General features: G+C 41.0%; 2 protein-coding genes across 1 annotated transcript in view; one reads left to right on the plus strand and one right to left on the minus strand.

Annotated features, from left to right (window-relative positions):
• Positions 1–20,102, plus strand: part of LOC101172625 (oocyte zinc finger protein XlCOF6-like) — a 185,082-nt gene that overhangs the window by 47,223 nt on the left and 117,757 nt on the right.
• The window catches only part of LOC110016108 (NLR family CARD domain-containing protein 3-like), a gene marked incomplete at its 3' end in the record, with an annotated part of 57,144 nt that continues 42,096 nt past the window's right edge, over positions 5,055–20,102 (minus strand). Inside the window, exons 5-11 of the mRNA XM_023963769.1 lie at positions 17,339–17,452; positions 17,092–17,170; positions 16,729–16,930; positions 14,798–16,589; positions 14,528–14,701; positions 11,456–11,632; positions 5,055–5,166 (exon numbers count right to left, since the gene is read on the minus strand). Of these exons, the coding sequence (XP_023819537.1) occupies positions 5,055–5,166; positions 11,456–11,632; positions 14,528–14,701; positions 14,798–16,589; positions 16,729–16,930; positions 17,092–17,170; positions 17,339–17,452 (2,650 nt within the window). The remainder of the gene's footprint in view (positions 5,167–11,455; positions 11,633–14,527; positions 14,702–14,797; positions 16,590–16,728; positions 16,931–17,091; positions 17,171–17,338; positions 17,453–20,102) is intronic.

The following is a 20,102-nucleotide window of genomic DNA, read 5'->3' on the forward strand; positions in this document are numbered from 1 at the left end:
ATTTTACATATTTTATGAGTTGAGTAATATAAAAATATAGTTAAAGCGTTTTTTAGTTGGAAAATATTAAAAACTTTAAGTAAATAATCTCTCTTTTATAAGTTGAGGAATCTTAATATTTTTTATATGAAATAATACAAATTTAAGCCAACTGACAATATGAATTTTAATAGATGTTAACTTAAAAGTTTTAATAATATAACTTAACTGTTGCGTAATCTGTTACACAATAATTTTTAAATTCAGTCAACTCGCTAGGGATTACAGTGCAGACGCTAACATGAACCAGCAAGTAATCCCAAATTAACAGACTTGTGGTGTGGAAAGGTATGTTTTTCAGCTAGCAGTAATAATCAAAGTATCCGTTCTTCAAAATGAGATTGCCACAAAACCGTATGTTATCTCATACTGGAACAGCTTTGGATGTAGAATTCAGTGGGAAAAGGTTTGGACCCTGCCACAAAAGTATTTCATCACCAATAAAATCAGAAAAATTTCTTTCAAAATTCTTCACAAATTTTATCCTGTGAAACATTTCTTTACTAAGTTTAAAAAAGATCTGGACATAAACTGTTCATTCTGTCATTCCTCACCAGAAACTGTGCCTCATCTTTTTTGGTTTTGCTCTTTCACTCAACTATTTTGGAAAGATGTGATACATTTTATAAGAACTCATCTATGTGAAGATTATAGATTATTTTACGAGCATATTATTTTTGGATATTTTACACAAGAAAGACTTAATGCAGAAAAAATATATGTAGTTAATTTACTTATAATTATGGCTAAATACTTTATACACAAGTGTAAATATGCCAACAAAAAAACAGTGTTTTATGTTTTTCAGAAAGAAATGGTTTTGTATGTGAACAGTATTTAATCTTCCACTAACAAAAAAGCTGTCAGAACAGTTGAAACATGGTCTCTCCTGAAACTTTAACAGATTCCTTTGCCTTATTATTTTTGTTTTCTTTTTGCATAACCTGTTTTACATGGTTATCATTATGTTTTTTTTTGTTCATTCTCATGGCGAACGTGAAGATTGTATTTTGCACACAGTGGAGTTTTGTGTTTGGTATTTTGTATGTGCAAGATATTGTTAATAAAGTTTATTTAAAAAAAAACAAACCGGCAAGAAGGAGCCACGGGGGTCCGGCAGCAGGCCATCGGAACCTTAACAAATATTTCATCTCCACCTCACCGTTGCCTTTTTTAAGAAATGACAGCTGGTTTTCCCACATTTATATGTAGTTATGGATCGAAAACAAGAGGAATTTGTTTTAATGTTAATGCGTGTTCCGGCGTCTACAGGAAGTGTCGCCCATAATTCACGTAAAGGCTCATGGGGGCTAGGAATAAGGTGGATACGGATTTTCTGTTTCGGTGGCACTTCTATTACCATTATTGGTATTTGAGACATTCCTTTGTGTCTCTAGAGATGCAGACAAATTTGTGACCACTTGAGGTGAAGATAAAATATTTCTTAAGGTTCCGATGGCCTGCTGCAGGACCTCCGTGGCTCCTTCTTATTGGATCATGTTAGCGTCTGTTCAAAATGGGAGGTGGCAGCCTCTCGTCCAATCAGAGCACGAGAAATCATCTGCCTTCCGTTTCATGCAAAGTGCCTTCCTTTTCATTCAAAGTGCCTTCCTTTTCATGCAAAGTCACTTCCGTTTCATGCATACTCCTCTCTCACACGCACATATAAACTCTTCCTCACACGTACATATATACTTGTCTTTCACATACATACATTCTTTTTTAAGAGTGACAATGAGAGTGAGAATGTATGTATGTGTAAAGTAATATATATGCATGCGAGAGAGAGAATATATGGATGTGCAAGTGAGACTATATGTATGCGTAAGAGAATATATGTATGTGAAAGAGAGAATATATGACTGTGAGAGCAAGAATGTATGAATGTGAATGGTTCAGAATAAATAATGTCTTATACGGCCCCTCATACAAACACACACAATATTAACGCACACTCCTCCCTCCGCTCTCACACCCCTCTCTGTCGCTGAACGCGCGCTCCTCTCCTCTCATTTATTCCACTCCCTCCTCTCACACAAGAACGTGCGGTCCCCAACACACACACACCCACTCCAGAACACTAGACACCAAGAATGTGGAGAGATTGGGTTTAGTATTTTGAATACTCGGGTTCTACTTGGTAATCATGTTTCCATGTTTGAGTTCATAAGATCATCCCAGAGAAAGTCTCTGCTTCAATCAAACACAGCATTAATTTTCATTGTTATGCCGACGAAACGCAGTTGTATTTATCCATGAAACCTGACCAGAATGACGAGATAGAGAAACTGAACGCCTGCATCGGAGACATCAAGACCTGGATGACAATTAATTACCTCCTCTTGAACCCAGAAAAAACTGAGGTCATTATACTAGGTCCTAAAAACTTCAGAGATGCTCTGTTGGCTCAGATAGTCTCCCTGGATGGCATAAGTATAGCCCCCAATTCCACAGTTAGAAACCTTGGGGTTTTATTTGATCAGGATTTATCATTTAAGGTTCAGATATCTCAGGCGTGTAGAACTGCCTTTTTTCACCTGCGGAATATTGCTAAGATCAGAAATATACTTTCTAAGAGTGATGCTGAAAAACTCATCCATGCATTTGTCACGTCGAGGCTGGATTACTGTAACTCTTTGTTAGCAGCGTGTCCTAAGAGTTCCTTAAGAAGTCTCCAGCTTGTTCAGAACGCAGCAGCTAGATTGTTAGCAGGAACTAGCAGAAGAGATTCAATTCAATTCAATTCAATTTTATTTGTATAGCCCCAGATCACAACAACAGTCGTCTCGATGGGCTCCGAAGTAAAACATGAACTCAAAAGGATCACGAATACAAAGAGTTCAATAGGAAAATACTAAAATGAACTAACAAACTGACTATGCTATACTGGCATCCCTGCCCTTAGACCCCCCTTCGCGGTAAGAAAAACTCCCAAAAAAACCGGATTCCGGAAAAAACGAAGAAACCTCAGGGGTGCCCACATGAAGGAGGGATCCTCCCCCAGGACGGACAGGCGATTTACCAGAACACAGGCGATTTACCTGTGTTAGTTTCACTTCATTGGCTCCCAGTTGATTCTAGAATCAAGTTCAAGATCCTCCTGTTAACCTATAAGGCCTTACATGGTATGGCCCCGTCCTATATTAAGGACCTCATAGTCTCTTACCATCCAATAAGGAAACTTCGCTCGCAAAATGCAGGACTGCTTGTGGTTCCTAGAATTAGTAAAAGTACGGTTGAAGGTAGAGCGTTTAGCCACCAAGCCCCTGTCTTATGGAATAAACTCCCAGCTCATGTAAGAGAGGCTGATTCAGTTTCTACATTCAAAGTTAGACTGAAAACATTCCTCTTTGGACAGGCTCATTGTCAGACTAGTTAGTTTTCAGAGATTATTTAACTTAATGTTAATTTGTTTAAATTAAACTTAATAGTAACTATTTGTTTTAAAAGGCTGCTAGAAGTTGAAGCTGGGGTAACTATGGTGCAATGGGGTTCTGTCCTCTTTTCTTTTCTATTTCTACGCTTCCTCTCCTCTATTCTTGATCATCATTTATAATTTATTTTTCCATGCCTCTGTTTTGTGCAGTGCGATTCATGTATTGTCCCTCTTTTCCTCTCCCCTCCTGGGGAGTGGGAGTGCTTCCAGACTCCTGTTGGCTCACCCGTGCTCCTGTTCCTGACCGTTTACCTCGCCTTTTCTCCCGCTCCTACACCTGGATGTGGATCCTGCCTCTGGCTCATCTCTGGCTCGTCTCTGCTCTGTGCCTGACCGAGTACCTCGTCTCTGCTCCCGCTCCTACACCTGGATGTGGATCCTGCCTCTGGCTCATCTCTGGCTCGTCTCTGCTCTGTGCCTGACCGAGTACCTCGTCTCTGCTCCCGCTCCTACACCTGGCTGTGGTTCCTGTCTCCGGCTCGACTCGCGCTTTTGACTGTCCCCCCAACCACAGCTGGATGAAGCTCGTCTGCTGGACTTTTATATATGTAGTTGTAGATTTAGATAAGTTAATTCTTCTCTAAGAGTTCTGGTAAATCGCCTGTCCGTCCTGGGGGAGGATCCCTCCTTCATGTGGGCACCCCTGAGGTTTCTTCGTTTTTTCCGGAATCCGTTTTTTTGGGAGTTTTTCCTTACCGCGAAGGGGGGTCTAAGGGCAGGGATGCCAGTATAGCTTAGTCAGTTTGTTAGTTCATTTTAGTATTTTCCTATTGAACACTTTGTATTCATGATCCTTTTGAGTTCATGTTTTACTTCGAAGCCCATCGAGACGACTGTTGTTGTGATTTTGGGCTATACAAATAAAATTGAATTGAATTGAATCTTTTTACATTTTCAAACATTTTTGAAAATTCTCCAGGGAGCCTTTAGGGTTGCCGACCCCCGCTCTAGGAGGCAACAACCGAACAGATGAAAGTCTGGACATCTTTGGTTAGATGAAAGATCATATGCTCATCCCAGACCGAAATGAGCATATGATGGATGGATGGATGGTTGTGACGTGATGATGTTTGTGGATGAAAAGGTGAGGATGTTTGTGGAGGATGTGTCTGTCAGAGCAGCATCCAGCTGCAGCATGACTCTGTCACTGTCTGCTCACAAAAATCAGCCGCTGGACTCTCAGCTGCATCTGCTGAAACACTGCAGGACTCAGAGTGCATGTGAGCGTGCACGGCTGCTTCTTCTGCACACGCTTTAAAGGAGTCTGTTAGAGCAAAGACACAAAGAAGAGCTGATGGCTGCAAGCAGAACTTTGTGGAGCACAAATGTCAGCAGACAGCTTTGAAACAAGCAGCTGCAGGAAGAAAAGAAGAAGTTCTTCTGCAGATCTTTGAGGAGAACAAGCAGCTGCAGGAAGATGCTGCTGCAGATCAGAATCTGGATATTTCTGCTCACTGTGGGTCAACACAACTTTGTCTTCATATTGATCTGAACACAACTGAAAGATGGAGTCTGACCTCAGAGTCTGCAGTCTGCAGTCTGGACTCTCCAGAAAACCACACAGAAGAAGAACTCCTGAATCCTGCAGGTTGTTGTCGCTCAGGTCCAGTTCTGTCAGATTAGACGGGTTTTTCTTCAGAGTTGAGACCAGAGCTTCACAGCTGATCTTTGACAAACTGCAGCACCACAATCTGAAATCAGACAGAAAAGTGTGTTCAGGAGCAGTGATGCAGCTGGAGGTCCAGGAACTTGGTCCATTCAGTCAGGTGGGACCCGCCCTGATGACAGACTGACAGATGACATTTTCACTGTTTAGAAATTTCTTTTGGATTTTGACCCAAAAACATGATCATATAAGAAAATGCAACAGATTAGAAATGACTTTAAATGAAGTTAAAACAGACGAGGAATTGAAATGTCATTGATCATCATGAATTGCTAGTGACAGAAATGCAAATTGAACAGACAGTTGGAGAAAAACATGACAGTTTAAAATCCAAATAGATTTTTCTTTGATTTAAAAGGTTAAATTTCAAAAACGTCAGATTAATTCTATTTCCTCATCTTAAACCTTAAATTGTAAAATGCAATTTCAAATGACATCATCACATTGCAAAGTCAATTGTTCATTGAGAATTGAAGATCACTTTGAATTATGGGTAAAAACAAAAAAATTCCAGAGCAAAATCTTGATCACATTTTATTGGATCAGACACAAAATCAAGACAACAAATAAAGTTTAAACCCCCTGCAGATATTTCACAGAGGATGAAGATTCAGTAAAACAAAGTTGCTGATTAAGGAAAACTTGAAAAGAGACATTAAAGATTTTTCCTAAAGCAAAGCTAAAATTAAACAGAACCCTGTTAAGAACCTTTAGCACAGAAAATCCTCCTGTGTGTTAAAGAAAAATAGACAAGGAGCCCAGATTTAAAAAAAGAACTGGGATTACGAGTTTGACCCTGAACGGCACATTTGATGGGAGAAAATGACAGAGCAATGCAATGTTTGCAATATTCGAGTGTGTCTGAAGGTCAAAGACTCAACAAGGTTACTTCCTTAAAGTCCTTAACAACTTTCAAAACCAATATTTCGTACTCATTTTCTGTTCGTTCTTAACACACCAAGGACTTCCTTGGGCTTTTTAACATATTGTCTAAACTTTCATCTCTGCTGGACTGCCAAGAGTGTACCTCCTTCAAATCAAATCAAATCAACCTTTATTTATATAGCACTTTTTCAACAACATATGTCACTCAAAGTGCTGTGCATAAAATACAATAAAATTTATAAACAAGATGACAAGACAAACCGTGCGACACCCCCCCCCCCCCCCCGCAAAAACACACACAGACACACACGCACACACCTCAATAAATAAATAAATAAATAAATAATTAAAAAAGTGATAAAATGATATAATGTAGAGACCAGGCTTTGTCCTGAAATGGGGAAACGATATTTGGGGACATGTCCACACCAGCGACCCCCCAACCCAAGTTCACGGAGAGAACACTACCACAGAATCCCCCAGATCCGATCAAAAGAGTCAGACCCAGGAGATCCCACTGCAGCGTCCCCGCTCACTGAGAAGGGTCAGTCACCGATGTGGAGGATCCCTCAGAGGAAAACACTGGAGTGTAATAAAATGTAAAAGGAATAAAATTAAAATGTATATAAAACATGGACAAAAAACAAATAATTACATAAACCTTAATAGGCATATGAAATAGTAAGAGCGAATAAAAATTAATAGAATAAATAAATAAATAAATGTATTTACATACACATATAAAACTAGTAAAAAGAAAAATAAAGAAATAATTAAAATATTAAAAATAAATAAATAACAATAATAATAATAATAAATAAATAAAAATATTAAATAAATAATAATAATAATAATAATAATAATAATAATAATAATAATAATAATAATAATAATAATAATAAAAATTAAAAATCCTAAAATTCAACTAAAAGCTAATTTAAAAAGGTAGGTCTTAAGCCTTCCTTTAAAAACATGAACAGTCTCTGCGGCCCTTAGGCTCTCTGGGAGGCTGTTTCACAGGCGAGGTCGTCAAAACTGAATGAGGCCTCGTCGTATGTTTTTGTTCTTACTTTTGGAATAACCAAAAGGCCTGTATCAGAGGACGTCAGGGTCCGCGAGGGCTCATACTTTAAAATCATGTCAGATAAATATGAAGGCCCGAGACCATAAAAACATTTGTAAACCAATGAAAGAACTTTAAAATCAATTCTGAATTGCACAGGGAGCCAATGCAGCGATCTTAAAACTGGTGTAATGTGTTCCCGCCCCCTGGTCCTCGTCAGAACGCGTGCTGCTGAATTTTGCAGCAGTTGAAGATTTGCTATTCTTGTTCTGGGAAGACCAGAGAGCAGGGCATTACAACAATCTAATCTGCTGGTAATAGAAGCATGCATTAGCACCTCTGTACTGGCAAGAGAGAGAAACGGGCGGACTCTGGCTATATATTTTAGATGATAAAATCCTGTTTTTGTGATATTTTTAATTTGTCGGATAAAATTCATCTCAGAGTCAAAAATGACACCCAGGTTTCTCACACACTGAGAAGTTTTGTAATTCTTTAGTTTAGATAAAACTATCTCTCTCTTGTCTTCAGAACCAATCACTAAAACCTCTGTTTTGTCCTGGTTTAGCTGTAGGCAGTTCTCTGCCATCCATGACTCAATGTCTAAAATGCATTTTAAGAGTGTGTTGACCGACTCTTCATCATCAGGACACACAGCGATGTAGAGTTAAGTGTCATCAGCATAGCTGGCAGGAAACAAACGCCATGCCTCCTGATGACGTCCCCCAGTGGCAACATATATAGATTAAAAAGTAGTGGGCCTAAAATTGAACCTTGGGGGACCCCACAGTTGATGTCGAAGACCCTTGAGGAGCAAGTATCCATACTTACGTAAAAACTTTGATCTGTGAGATAGGAATAAAACCACTTTAGTACGGTACCAGAGATGCCCAAACCTCTCAGTCTGTTGAGTAAAATACTGTGATCTACTGTGTCGAAAGCAGCACTGAGATCCAGTAGTACCAGAACTGAGAGTTTCTGACAATCCAGGTTACATCTAATATCATTTACTATTTTAACAAGGGCCGTCTCTGTGCTGTGGTTTGTCCTAAAACCAGATTGATATTTTTCAAATATGTTATTTCTATTTAAAAACTCATTAAATTGGATTAAAACAGTTTTTCAATCATTTTACTTAAAAATGGCAAGTTTGATACTGGACGATAATTGTTATAGTTGTTTGGATCTAAATTACTCTTCTTCAGAAGAGGCATCACCACTGCCGTTTTAAAGGCAGCAGGGAAGACACCCGTCTGAAGAGAGTAATTTACTATATTTAAAAGCTCAGACTCAAAGAAGTCATAAAATGTTTTCAACAACGATGTGGGGATTGGGTCTAAAAGGCAGGCGGTTGGCTTTAACTGGGAGAAAAACCTGACCAAGTGCCACAGCATCAACCAGGACAAAACTTGCCAGTGTTTCCTCTGATAAATACAATGCTATAGATTCATTAAAAGCAACACCTTTTTGAATTAAAAGAGTAGATCTAATAGCATTGTATTTACTCCTGAAGTGGTCTGCAAAACTCTCACATACAGCATCTGAGGCTGCTATGGAGGACCTTTGAGAGTCTCTTTTAGTTAAACTGTCTATTGTTTTAAAGAGAACTCTAGGATCGTTTTTGTTTTGTAAAATTAAGTTTGAGAAGTGGAGGGTTCTGGCTTTTTTTATTGCATGACTGTACCTCATTTGCTGTTCTTTAAAAATTTCGCGATGTACAGTTAACTTCGTTTTCCTCCACTACCTCTCCGCTCTCCTGCATTCACGTTTCAAGGCTCCGATTGGTTCTTTCTTCCATGGTGCTGTAGCTTTAGTTTTCAACGTTTTAGTTTTAAGTGGAGCTACAGCATCAATGGCTGACTGTAGTTTGTTGTTAAAATGTTCAACCATAAAATAACATGATGCAGGTAAAATATGAGCGGGAGTTTGATGTAAAATATTGATAAAATTTGCAGCCACATCAGGAGTTATGTATCGTTTCCTCACAGTTCTCGCTGGAGCTTCCTGTCGAGTCCTTCTCCTCATATGTAGTTCCTTGTTAACGAATGAAACATTTTTCCCTGTCGGCTGCTCTCACAAAGATCTTCAAGCGAATTAAAAGCTCATTATCTCCAAGAGAGACAGCCAACCATGGCCCCGAAGAAAGACCAAGCAACAAGTAACAGTAGTTGCGTTTACATGGACATTCATCATGTAAACACGCCATTCGGAATACTCTGCCCCGATCAGACTCGTTTGGATCAAAATTTCTTTGTGACCTGCTGACAACTTGACCTCAACTTTCAGCGCTGCCAATAACAGCTGCAGAAGGAAAAGGAGTAATCTAAGTCTGCAGACATTAAAGCGAAGAGAAACGATAAACTCTGTTAAACCCAGTTAATCTGCAGAAGAAGAAATACCAACCTTGGACAATGGACAGATTGTGGACCCTTTTTTTATTTCACAGCATTATCTTATAATTGCAATAATAAAATTGCTCAATCAATTATTGGAAATGGTTAAAGTGATTGATCTCTAATTATGTCACTTCACTTTTCCCAAAAAGTCATGAAGTGTTATGTCTATTTTTCTGATATAGTGTCATTTTTAGTCATAAACATGATTTTTCTAATAAAGGAATCTGAATATACTTAGATAACTGATCTGTATGTGGTATGTTAGTATACAAAATAGATTTATGTCTATTTTACATGATTATCAAGTAATTTATCATTGTCATTTGATTTATTGATACTTAAGCACACGTAACGACCTGAAACTGTGTTGGTTAGGCATTGATATCTGATAAAAAGTTATGAACCGGACAATGATAATCATGTAATAAAATGGTTATGGTAGAACAGGGGTGGGGTTGTATAGGTCCGCGTCCTTCCACTTCCTATCAAGCAATCTTTGATTTAATATACAATTGTCCTAAGTTTGATGCGTCTTTGTATAAATATATGAATGGTGATTGTATCGTTTTGTGCACTATTCGTGCTTTGAAGTTCAAAGTAGTGGTTCATTAAATGTGTCAGTCATTAAAGTGAAAATACTAGAAATAACTCTGTTGCATAAATAAAAGTCTCAACCTGGAGACAGAAGAGCTGTTTTTTGCATAGATGCCTGTTGCTGAAAAATTCAATCAAACCTAGAATGTGTCTGTTTTATGTGCAATAGTCAAATTGATTTATATCTACTTACTCATCTACTCTAATGCATAATCATGCCCCAGAGGGAGATCCATGTGGAACTCCTCCACAAGGATCACTATGCTCTATTTCTCTAGGACAGGGGTCGGCAACCCAAAAAGAGCCAAATTGGACAAAAAAAACAAAAAACAAATATGTCTGGAGCCGCAAAATATTAAAAGCCCTGTTTAAGCCTCATAATGAAGGCAACACATGTAATATTAGCTATATTAGCCTACTATAAAAATGACTAAGTTGCTACAAATACATAATGAGCATTAACGATTAGATGTTTATTTGCCCTGCAGTGCATTCTGGGAGAACGACGCGTCACGTGACTGTTCTGTTGTGCAAGTTTAACTTCATTACAATATCAATGAATTATGTTTCATTGCTTTGATAAAATTAAAGAAATGTACTAAAGTAATCCGATTTTTGATGTCATTTTTTTTTTGAGGATTCGAACAAAAAACAATAAAATGGAACGTGCATGACGAGCCCCTAAAAAAGAAAACAACAGCCTTTTGAAAAGGTAAAGGATGTAAAATCAAATGAATACAGTTAAGTTTGATTTCTGTGCAAATGCCAAGCAAGTCAGTGCAAGGGTAAAACAGCAGCAGCATCCTCTTCTTTCTCTGTACATCTCTAGCAAAGACAGTCAGCTTGTGCTCGACAAATCAAATCAGATGACAGAACAGCTTCAAGCATTTGCGGCGCCTGCAGACTTTCATTCAGCTCGTTTAGGTGGCTTGTCACAGTCATATCCACCAAAAAGTGCAGCTTTTCCAGCCACTCAGTATCTTCCAGTTGCGGGTAGTTCAGGTCTTTGCTTTTCAGGAATGTTATTACGTGTTCTAAACAGACGACAAAGTGACGCAAAACGTCACCCCTGGACAGCCATCGGACTGTGTTGTGTAGAAGGAGATCAGAATATTTGCTTTCAACTTCATTAAGCAATGCACAGAACTGACGGTGGTTCAGCAGACAGCTTTGAAACAAGCAGCTGCAGGAAGAAAAGAAGAAGTTCTTCTGCAGATCTTGGAAGAGAACAAGCAGCTGCAGGAAGAAAAGAAGAAGTTCTTTTGCAGATCTTTGAAGAAAACAAGCAGCTGCAGGAAGGACATTTCTGCTCACTGTGGGTCAAAACAACTTTGTCTTCATATTGATCTGAACACAACTGAAACATGGAGTCTGACCTCAGAGTCTGCAGTCTGCAGTCTGGATTCTCCAGAAAACCACACAGATGAAGAACTCCTGAATCCTGCAGGTTTCTGTTCTTGCTCAGGTCCAGTTCTGTCAGATTAGACGGGTTTTTCTTCAGAGCTGAGACCAGAACTTCACAGCTGATCTTTGATAAGCTGCAGTCCTTCAACCTGCAATCAGACAGAAAAGTGTGTTCAGGAGCAGTGATGAAGCTGGAGGTCCAGGAACTTGGTCCATTCAGTCAGGTGGGACCCGCCCTGATGACAGACTGACAGATGACATTTTCACTGTTTAGAAATTTCTTTTGGATTTTGACCCAAAAACATGATCATATAAGAAAATGCAACAGATTAGAAATGACTTTAAATGAAGTTAAAACAGACGAGGAATTGAAATGTCATTGATCATCATGAATTGCTAATGACAGAAATGCAAATTGAACAGACAGTTGGAGAAAAACATGACAGTTTAAAATCCAAATAGATTTTTCTTTGATTTAAAAGGTTAAATTTCAAAAATGTCAGATTAATTCTATTTCCTCATCTTAAACCCTAAATTGTAAAATGCAATTTCAAATGACATCATCACATTGCAAAGTCAATTGTTCATTGAGAATTGAAGATCACTTTGAATTATGGGTAAAAACAAAAAAACCTCCAGAGCAAAATCTTGATCACATTTTATTGGATCAGACACAAAATCAAGACAACAAATAAAGTTTAAACCCCCTGCAGATATTTCACAGAGGATGAAGATTCAGTAAAACAAAGTTGCTTATTAAGGAAAACTTGAAAAGAGACATTAAAGATTTTTCCTAAAGCAAAGCTAAAATTAAACAGAACCCTGTTAAGAACCTTTAGCACAGAAAATCCTCCTGTGTGTTAAAGAAAAATAGACAATGAGTCCAGATTTAAAAAAAGAACTGGGATTACGAGTTTTACCTTGTACGATTCTTGGCTTTCTGGTATGCTAATCAAACAATGGTAGTCAAATGGGGCAATGTCTTATCAGAGCCTTTATATGTAAGCAATGGTGTTCAACAGGGGGGGTTCCTATTCAATGTGTATATTCATGACCTATCCACTAATCTGAATCTGTGCAAAACTGGGTGTGTTGTTGGATGTCAAACCTTTAATCATCTTATGTATGCTGATGACCTAGTCATTTTTAGCCCCTACAGTCCTGGGTTACAAACACTTTTAAAAGTTTGTTCTGACTATGGCAGAGACTTTGATATAAACTACAATCCCTCTAAAAGCAAAGTAACGGTTGTAAGGACAGAAATGTAAACTTTCCTGTTTTTAAGCTTTGTGGAACGCCTCTGGAACAAACCTCATCTTTCAAATACCTTGGACATTTCATTACTGATGATTGGAGGGATGATAAAGACATTCAGCGACAGTACTGTAAACTCTATGCTCAGGCAAACATGCTGATGAGAAAATTCAGTACGTGTTCTCTTCAGGTGAAGTGTTCGCTGTTAAGGGCTTACTGCACTCCTCTGTATACGGCCCCTCTTTGGTGGAACTATGGACGTGGGACATTCCGCAAATTCTTAGTGGCCTATAATGATGCTTCAGGCTTCTGCTACAGGTGCCCAGGTGGTACAGAGCCAGTCAGCTGTTTGTGGATGCTCACATCCCCACCTGTGAAGCACTACTGCGTAAGCTTACATACGGCCTTATGGAACACCTGGACAAATCTAAGAACTCAATTATCATGTCTCTGACTGATCCCAAAAGAAGCTCATGCCGCTACACTTCTGTGCTGTCTCCCCCAGTGTTTTATGTTTTTGTTATTGGTTAAATGGGTTTAATTGTTATTTTTTTCTTATTTGGGACAGTAAGATTCAAAAGTTCATTGTAAAGTCAAAAGGTAATGTCTTACGCTGCCATCTAGTGGCCACATGCGGTACGTAACGTGGGAAGCTTGGTTTGGGAAGAGAGGCACGTGTTCGAGAGTGGTGCGCATGCGTGAAAAGTAAAGCTCTTTGATGTATTCAGAACCCTGTGAGAAGCGATAATGTTTTTACAAAATTAAAAGTGGCTCAAGAAAAGCAAGTCTGTGGAGTTTTTTGAAGCCCTTTGTGTTTAGCTCACTGCATAAGCTGAATCATTACATTTGGCTGAGGAAACACTGGATACAGCGATAATACTCTTTTTAATTTATATCTTTTTACTTTTTATTTTGTATACTGTATCTGTATCTTTTTTCTATGGACCACATCTGAGTCTGAAATAAAAGTGTGTTTGTTTGACCCGCAACGGCACATTTGATGGGAGAAAATGACAGAGCAATGCAATGTTTGCAATATTCGAGTGTGTCTGAAGGTCAAAGACTCAACAAGGTCACACACAGTGTGCCGTGCGATAGCAGAGAATAAAATTGAGTGTGGTACACTGTGTCTGCTGCTCCCAAAGACCCATTTCTGACCCCAGAATTTTTTTAGGATCTTCTTCAGTTTCTTGGTGAATTGATCTAACCGTCGTCCTTTGGCCAGGTAGCTCCGCCCCCACCTTTGAACATAAACTACCTGTAGAGGTTTTTCACTCTAACCCAGCAAAGATTTAGTGTCTGCTTAAACACCAGGACTGAAAACTAGAAGCTAACCTAAAGACTTTATAAAATGGAAGACCTGGTTCTGAATATTTACTAGAACCAGGTCTGTGGGAAAGACCTGTCAGTCTGCTGCAGTTGGACTTCATATCTCTTTAAAGTGAAGGTGTTATCACTGAGTTCTCTTCATAAGGAACTGCTGCTTTGTGGGTCAGAAATCTGCTGTAACTGTTTGTCCATTTAAATCTGCAGTTCTGTGATTGAATCATGTTTTCTTTCAAAGAACACAGAACATGAACTTCTCCCAGATATCAACACCTGAATGGACCTAGGTTCTCCAGGTTAGTCTGGTGCAAAAAGACACAATAACATTTGAAACCATCAGATAAAGATAAAACAGGATTTTTAACAACACTCCTCTGCCGTTTCCTCTGACCTGATGTCTATCTGACACTTTCTCCTGAAATAGAGAAAAACTGAAGAGAATCAACATTTGGATGAAAGCTGACCTGAGAGTCTCCAGTTTACAGTCTGGACTCTCCAGTCCAGCAGACAGAAGCTTCACTCCTGAATCCTGTAGGTTGTTTTCACTCAGATCCAGAACTTTGAGTCTGGAGGACTGAGACCTGAGAACTGAGGACAGAGCTGCACAGCTTCTCTGTGACAGATCACAGTTTCTCAGTCTGAAGAAAACAAAGACAGACAGCAGTTATTGAATCTTTCATGTTTCCACTTATATTCAGTTGCTGACTGAAGGTGATTTTCCTGAGAGTTCTTACAGAGCTTTGTTGGAGGCTTTGATCACTGGCAGCAGCCTCAGAAGAGCCTCCTCTGAACCAGAGTATTTCTTTAGGTCAAACTCTTCCAGATCTTCTCCTGATGACAGTAAGATGAAGACCAGAGCAGACCACTGAGCAGGAGACAGTTTATCTGTGGAGAGACGTCCTGACCTCAGGAACTGTTGGATCTGCTCCACTAGAGAACCATCATTCAGTTCCTTCAGACAGTGGAACAGGTTGATGCTTTTCTCTGCAGGCAGATCCTCACTGATCTTCTTCTTGATGAACTGGACTGTTTCCTGATTGGTCTGTGAGCTACTTCCTGTCTGAGTCAGCAGACCTTGTAGGAGATTCTGATTGGTCTGCAGTGAAAGACCCAGGAGGAAGCGGAGGAACAAGTCCAGGTGTCCGTTTGGACTCTGTAAGGCCTTCTTCACAGCACTCTGGTAGAACTGGACTGGACTGCTTTGTTTCAGTTTGAGAATCTTGAAGGATTTTTCCTCCATGATGTTGAGTCCAGAGGTGATGAAGGTCAGGTGGACATGAAGAGCAGCCAGAAACTCCTGAACACTCAGATGGATGAAGCAGAAGACCTTGTCCTGGTACAGGCCTCTTTCCTCTCTAAAGACCTGTGTGAACACTCCTGAGTACACTGAGGCTGCTCTGCTATCGATGCCACACTCTGTCAGGTCGGATTCATAGAAGATCAGGTTTCCTTTCTGCAGCTGCTCAAAAGCCAGTTTTCCCAGAGACTCCATCATCTTCCTGCTCTCTGGACTCCAGTGAGGATCTGTCTCAGCTCCTCCATCATACTTGACCTTCTTGACTTTGGCCTGAACCACCAGGAAGTGGATGTACATCTCAGTCAGGCTCTTGGGCAGCTCTCCTCTTCCTCTGCTCTTCAGCAGATCCTCCAGAACTGTAGCAGTGATCCAGCAGAAGACTGGGATGTGGCACATGATGTGGAGGCTTCTGGATCTCTGGATGTGGGAGATGATCCTGCTGGCCTGCTCTTCATCTCTGAACCTCTTCCTGAAGTACTCCTCCTTCTGTGGATCATTGAACCCTCTGACCTCTGTCACCATGTCAACACACTCAGCAGGGATCTGATTGGCTGCTGCAGGTCGTGTGGTTATCCAGAGGCGAGCAGAGGGAAGCAGGTTCCCCCTGATGAGGTTTGTCAGGAGATCAGCCACTGAGGTGGACTTTCTAGGGTCCTTTAGGATCCGAGTCTTGTGGAAGTCCAGAGGAAGTCGACACTCATCCAGACCATCAAAGATGAAGAGGACCTGGAAGTCTTCAAAGCTGCAGATTCCTGCTTGTTTGGTTTCAGGGAAGAAGTGATGAACAAGTTCCACCAAGCTGAACTTCTCCTCTTTCAGCACATTCAGCTCTCTGAAAGTGAATGGAAATGTGAAGTGGAGGTTCTGGTGGGCTTTGCCTTCAGCCCAGTCCAGAGTGAACTTCTGTGTTAAGACTGTTTTCCCGATGCCAGCCACTCCCTTAGTCATCACAGTTCTGATTGGTTCTGGTCTTCCAGCTGGGAGTTGGAAGAGCTCTTCTTGTCTGATGCTTGTTTCTGCTCTGTCTGCTTTCCTGGATGCTGCTTCAATCTGTCTGACCTCATGTTCTTCATTCAGCTCTCCTCTTCCTCCCTCTGTGATGAAGAGCTCTGTGTAGATCTCATTCAGAAGGGTTGGGCTTCCTGCTTTAGCCATCCCCTCAAACAAACACTGGAACTTCCTCTTCAGACCAGATTGGACTTTATGTCGACAAACTGCAGCAGCAGATCCTGAATGAAGACAACAAACAGTAAATCAACTCTCTGCAGCCCTGAATGATGAGGGTTTGAATCCCTGTGGTTCCATGTGTTCAGACATCAGTAAATCTTCATTTCTCAGCAGCTGAAACCTTCAGAGAAATCCTCTTACTGCTCTGCAGTCCATCAGCCAGCTCCTCCTGCTTCATTCTCCTTAGGAAGTTCACTGTGATCTTCATCAGTGACTCTCTGCTCCTCTGCTCTTCATCTTCATCTCCATCCTCCAGCTCCTCCTCATCCTCCCTGTGACTCAGAAGCTTCTGGATCTTCTTCAGCTCCTTCTTGACAAAAGTGACAATGTTGTCCTCCAGCAGCTGCAACAGAATTCCAGATGAATGAGCCAATCAGAGTGAAGTCATGGAGCCAAACATCAGCTCCATGTTGGACACACTGACAGTCCACTGGTGTCCAAAGTGCAGCATGGAGACGACTGTGGACAGAATGATGGGAAAGTAGTTGTTGTTCATGTACAGACCAGAAAGATGGAGTCCAGCTGTGTTTGATGCTGCTGGACAGACGGACCACTGGGAGTCTCTGAGCTCTGCTGGTCCAGTCTGTGGAGAATCAGCAACAATCAGATCCTGATGGACCCACTGGTGTCCTGCAGACACTCAGTAGAATCTAATAGATCTATTCTGTGTTTGTGGAAAAGCTCCAACACTCACTGCAGCACACATGAAGATAGAAATGTCTGTGAGAAAGAACGTGTATATACAGCTCACCTCTCTGCACTAGAAGATGATTTAAAATCGATGAGACCATCCTTTGACCGGTCACTCCTGAAAGAAACACAGCTGGGTTCAGATCCAGATCCAGTTCTGAGTCTCTGATGGATCCTGATAGAAAAACACTTGTTTGTTAGAAGTGAGTTTCTTTCATGAAAGTGTTTGATGAGTTCTTTTGGATTTGGATCATCTCAGATCATAAATGAATCATGAATGCTGTGGTTTTTAAAACAGCAATGATTCCAACATTCATTCTGACTCACAAAGATCTTCTTGAGTTCTTATTCTATGGTTCAACAATTCCATCACATGTTTTACTCCCCAATTTTTTCCCATTTCTGCTGTTTTGGTGAATATGTCTTGTACCATTGCCTTGGGATGGTTTTCTTGCCTTCAGCTAGAAAGATTTTGTCATTTTTGAGTAAATTTTCTGGTATATTGCCCAGATACAGAAACAAGCATGTTTTTGGTATACTGTAGCCCAGGACCTTGGTTATTAGATTTTTGTAGAGCGTTGATATTCTTCTTTCTCTTTCGGCTTTTCCCATCAGGGGTCGCCACAGCGAATCATCCTTTTCCACCTCACTCTATCATGAACATCTTCTACCCTAACGTTAGCCAACTTCATGTCCTCTGTTAAGACATCCATGTATCTCCTCTTTGGCCGTCCTCTTGCCCTCCTGCCAGGCAGCTCCATCTCCAACATCCTTCTACCAATATATCCACTATCCCTCCTCTGAACATGTCCAAACCATCTCAGTCTGGCTTCTCTGACTTTGTCGCTAACACAGGCAACATGAGCCGTCCCTCTGATGTACTCGTTCCTTATCCTGTCTAACCTGGTCACTCCTAAGGAGAACCTCAACATCTTCATCTCCGCTACCTCCATCTCAGCCTCTTGTCTCTGTCTCACTGCTACCGTCTCTAACCCATAGAGCAGAGCTGGTCTCACCACTGTCTTGTACACCTTTCCTTTGAGTCTTGCTGACACTCTTCTGTCACACAACACTCCTGACACTTTCCTCCAACCGCTCCAACCTGCCTGCACTCGCCTCTTCACCTCTTTTCCACAATCCCCATCACACTGAACTGTTGACCCCAAGTACTTAAACTCCTGCACCTTCTTCACCTCAGCCCCCTGTAACCTAACGCTTCTACCTTGATCCCTCTCGTTCAGACACATGTATTCTGTCTTACTACGACTGACCTTCATGCCTCTTCTTTCCAGAGCAAACCTCCAGCTCTCTAGCTGTTCCTCCACCTGCTCTCTACTCTCACTGCAAATTACAATGTCATCCGCAAACATCATTGTCCAGGGAGATTCCTGTCTTACCTCGTCTGTCAGCCTGTCCATCAGCATAGCAAACAAAAAAGGACTCAAAGCTGATCCTTGGTGTAGTCCCACCTCCACCTTGAACTCCTCTGTCTGACCTACAGCACATCTCACCACCGTCATACTTCTCTCATACATGTCCTGAACTACTCTGACATACTTCTCTGCCACTCCAGACGACCTCATACAGTACCACAGCTCCTCCCTCGGCACCCTGTCATACGCCTTCTCTAAATCTACGAACACACAATGCAGCTCCTTCTGACCTTCTCTGTACTTTTCCATCAACATTCTCAAAGCAAAAATGGCATCAGTGGTGCTCTTACGGGGCATGAAACCATACTGCTGCTCACAGATCTCCACCTTCTTCCTAAGCCTGGCTTCCACTACTCTTTCCCACAGCTTCATTGTGTGGCTCATCAACTTGATTCCTCTATAGTTGCTGCAGTTCTGCGTGTCACCCTTGTTCTTAAAGATCGGAACCAGAACGCTTCTCCTCCATTCCTCAGGCATCTTCTCACTCTCTAAAATCCTATTGAACAACCTTGTTAGAAATTCCACTGCTGTCTCTCCTAAGCACTTCCATACCTCCACAGGTACGTCATCAGGACCAACGGCCTTTCCGCTCTTCATCCTTTTCAGAGCCTTCCTAACCTCATCCTTTCCAATCTCTGCTACTTCCTGCTCCACAACAACCACATCTTCCTCCCTTCTTTCCCTGTCATTTTCCTCGTTCATCAGCTCCTCAAAATACTCCTTCCATCTTTTCTGTACACTCTCTTGGGTTGTTAGCACCTTTCCATCTCTGTCCTTAATCACCCTTATCTGTTGCACGTCCTTCCCATCTCTGTCTCTCTCTCTGGCTAGCCTGTACAAGTCCTTCTCTCCTTCCTTTGTGTCTAACCTGTCATATAGCTCATCGTAAGCTTTCTGTTTGGCCTTTGCCACCTCTCTCTTCACTCTACGCTGCGCTTCCTTGTACTCCTGTCTACCTTCCTCAGTCCTTTCTACATCCCACTTCCTTTTAGCCAACCTCTTCCTCTGGACGCATTCCTGTACTTCCTCATTCCACCACCAAGTCTCTTTACCGTCTTTCCTCTTTCCAGATGACACACCTAGCACCTTCCTACCTGTTTCCCTGATAATCTCTGCTGTAGTTTCCCAGTCCTCTGGAAGCTCATCCTGACCACCCAGGACCTGCCTCAACTTCTGCCTAAATTCCTCACAAGTTTCTTCATTCTGTAGCTTCCACCACTTGGTCTTCTTTTCTGTTTTCCCTCTCTTCTTCTTCCTGACCTCCAGAGTCATCTTACACACCACCATGCGGTGCTGTCTGGCTACACTCTCTCCTACCACCACTTTGCAGTCATTAACCTCTCTCAAATGACCTCGTCTACATAGGATGTAGTCCACCTGAGTACTCCTACC

The sequence above is a fragment of the Oryzias latipes genome, chromosome 2 (genome assembly GCF_002234675.1).
Source record: "Oryzias latipes chromosome 2, ASM223467v1".
Lineage (NCBI taxonomy): Eukaryota > Metazoa > Chordata > Actinopteri > Beloniformes > Adrianichthyidae > Oryzias > Oryzias latipes.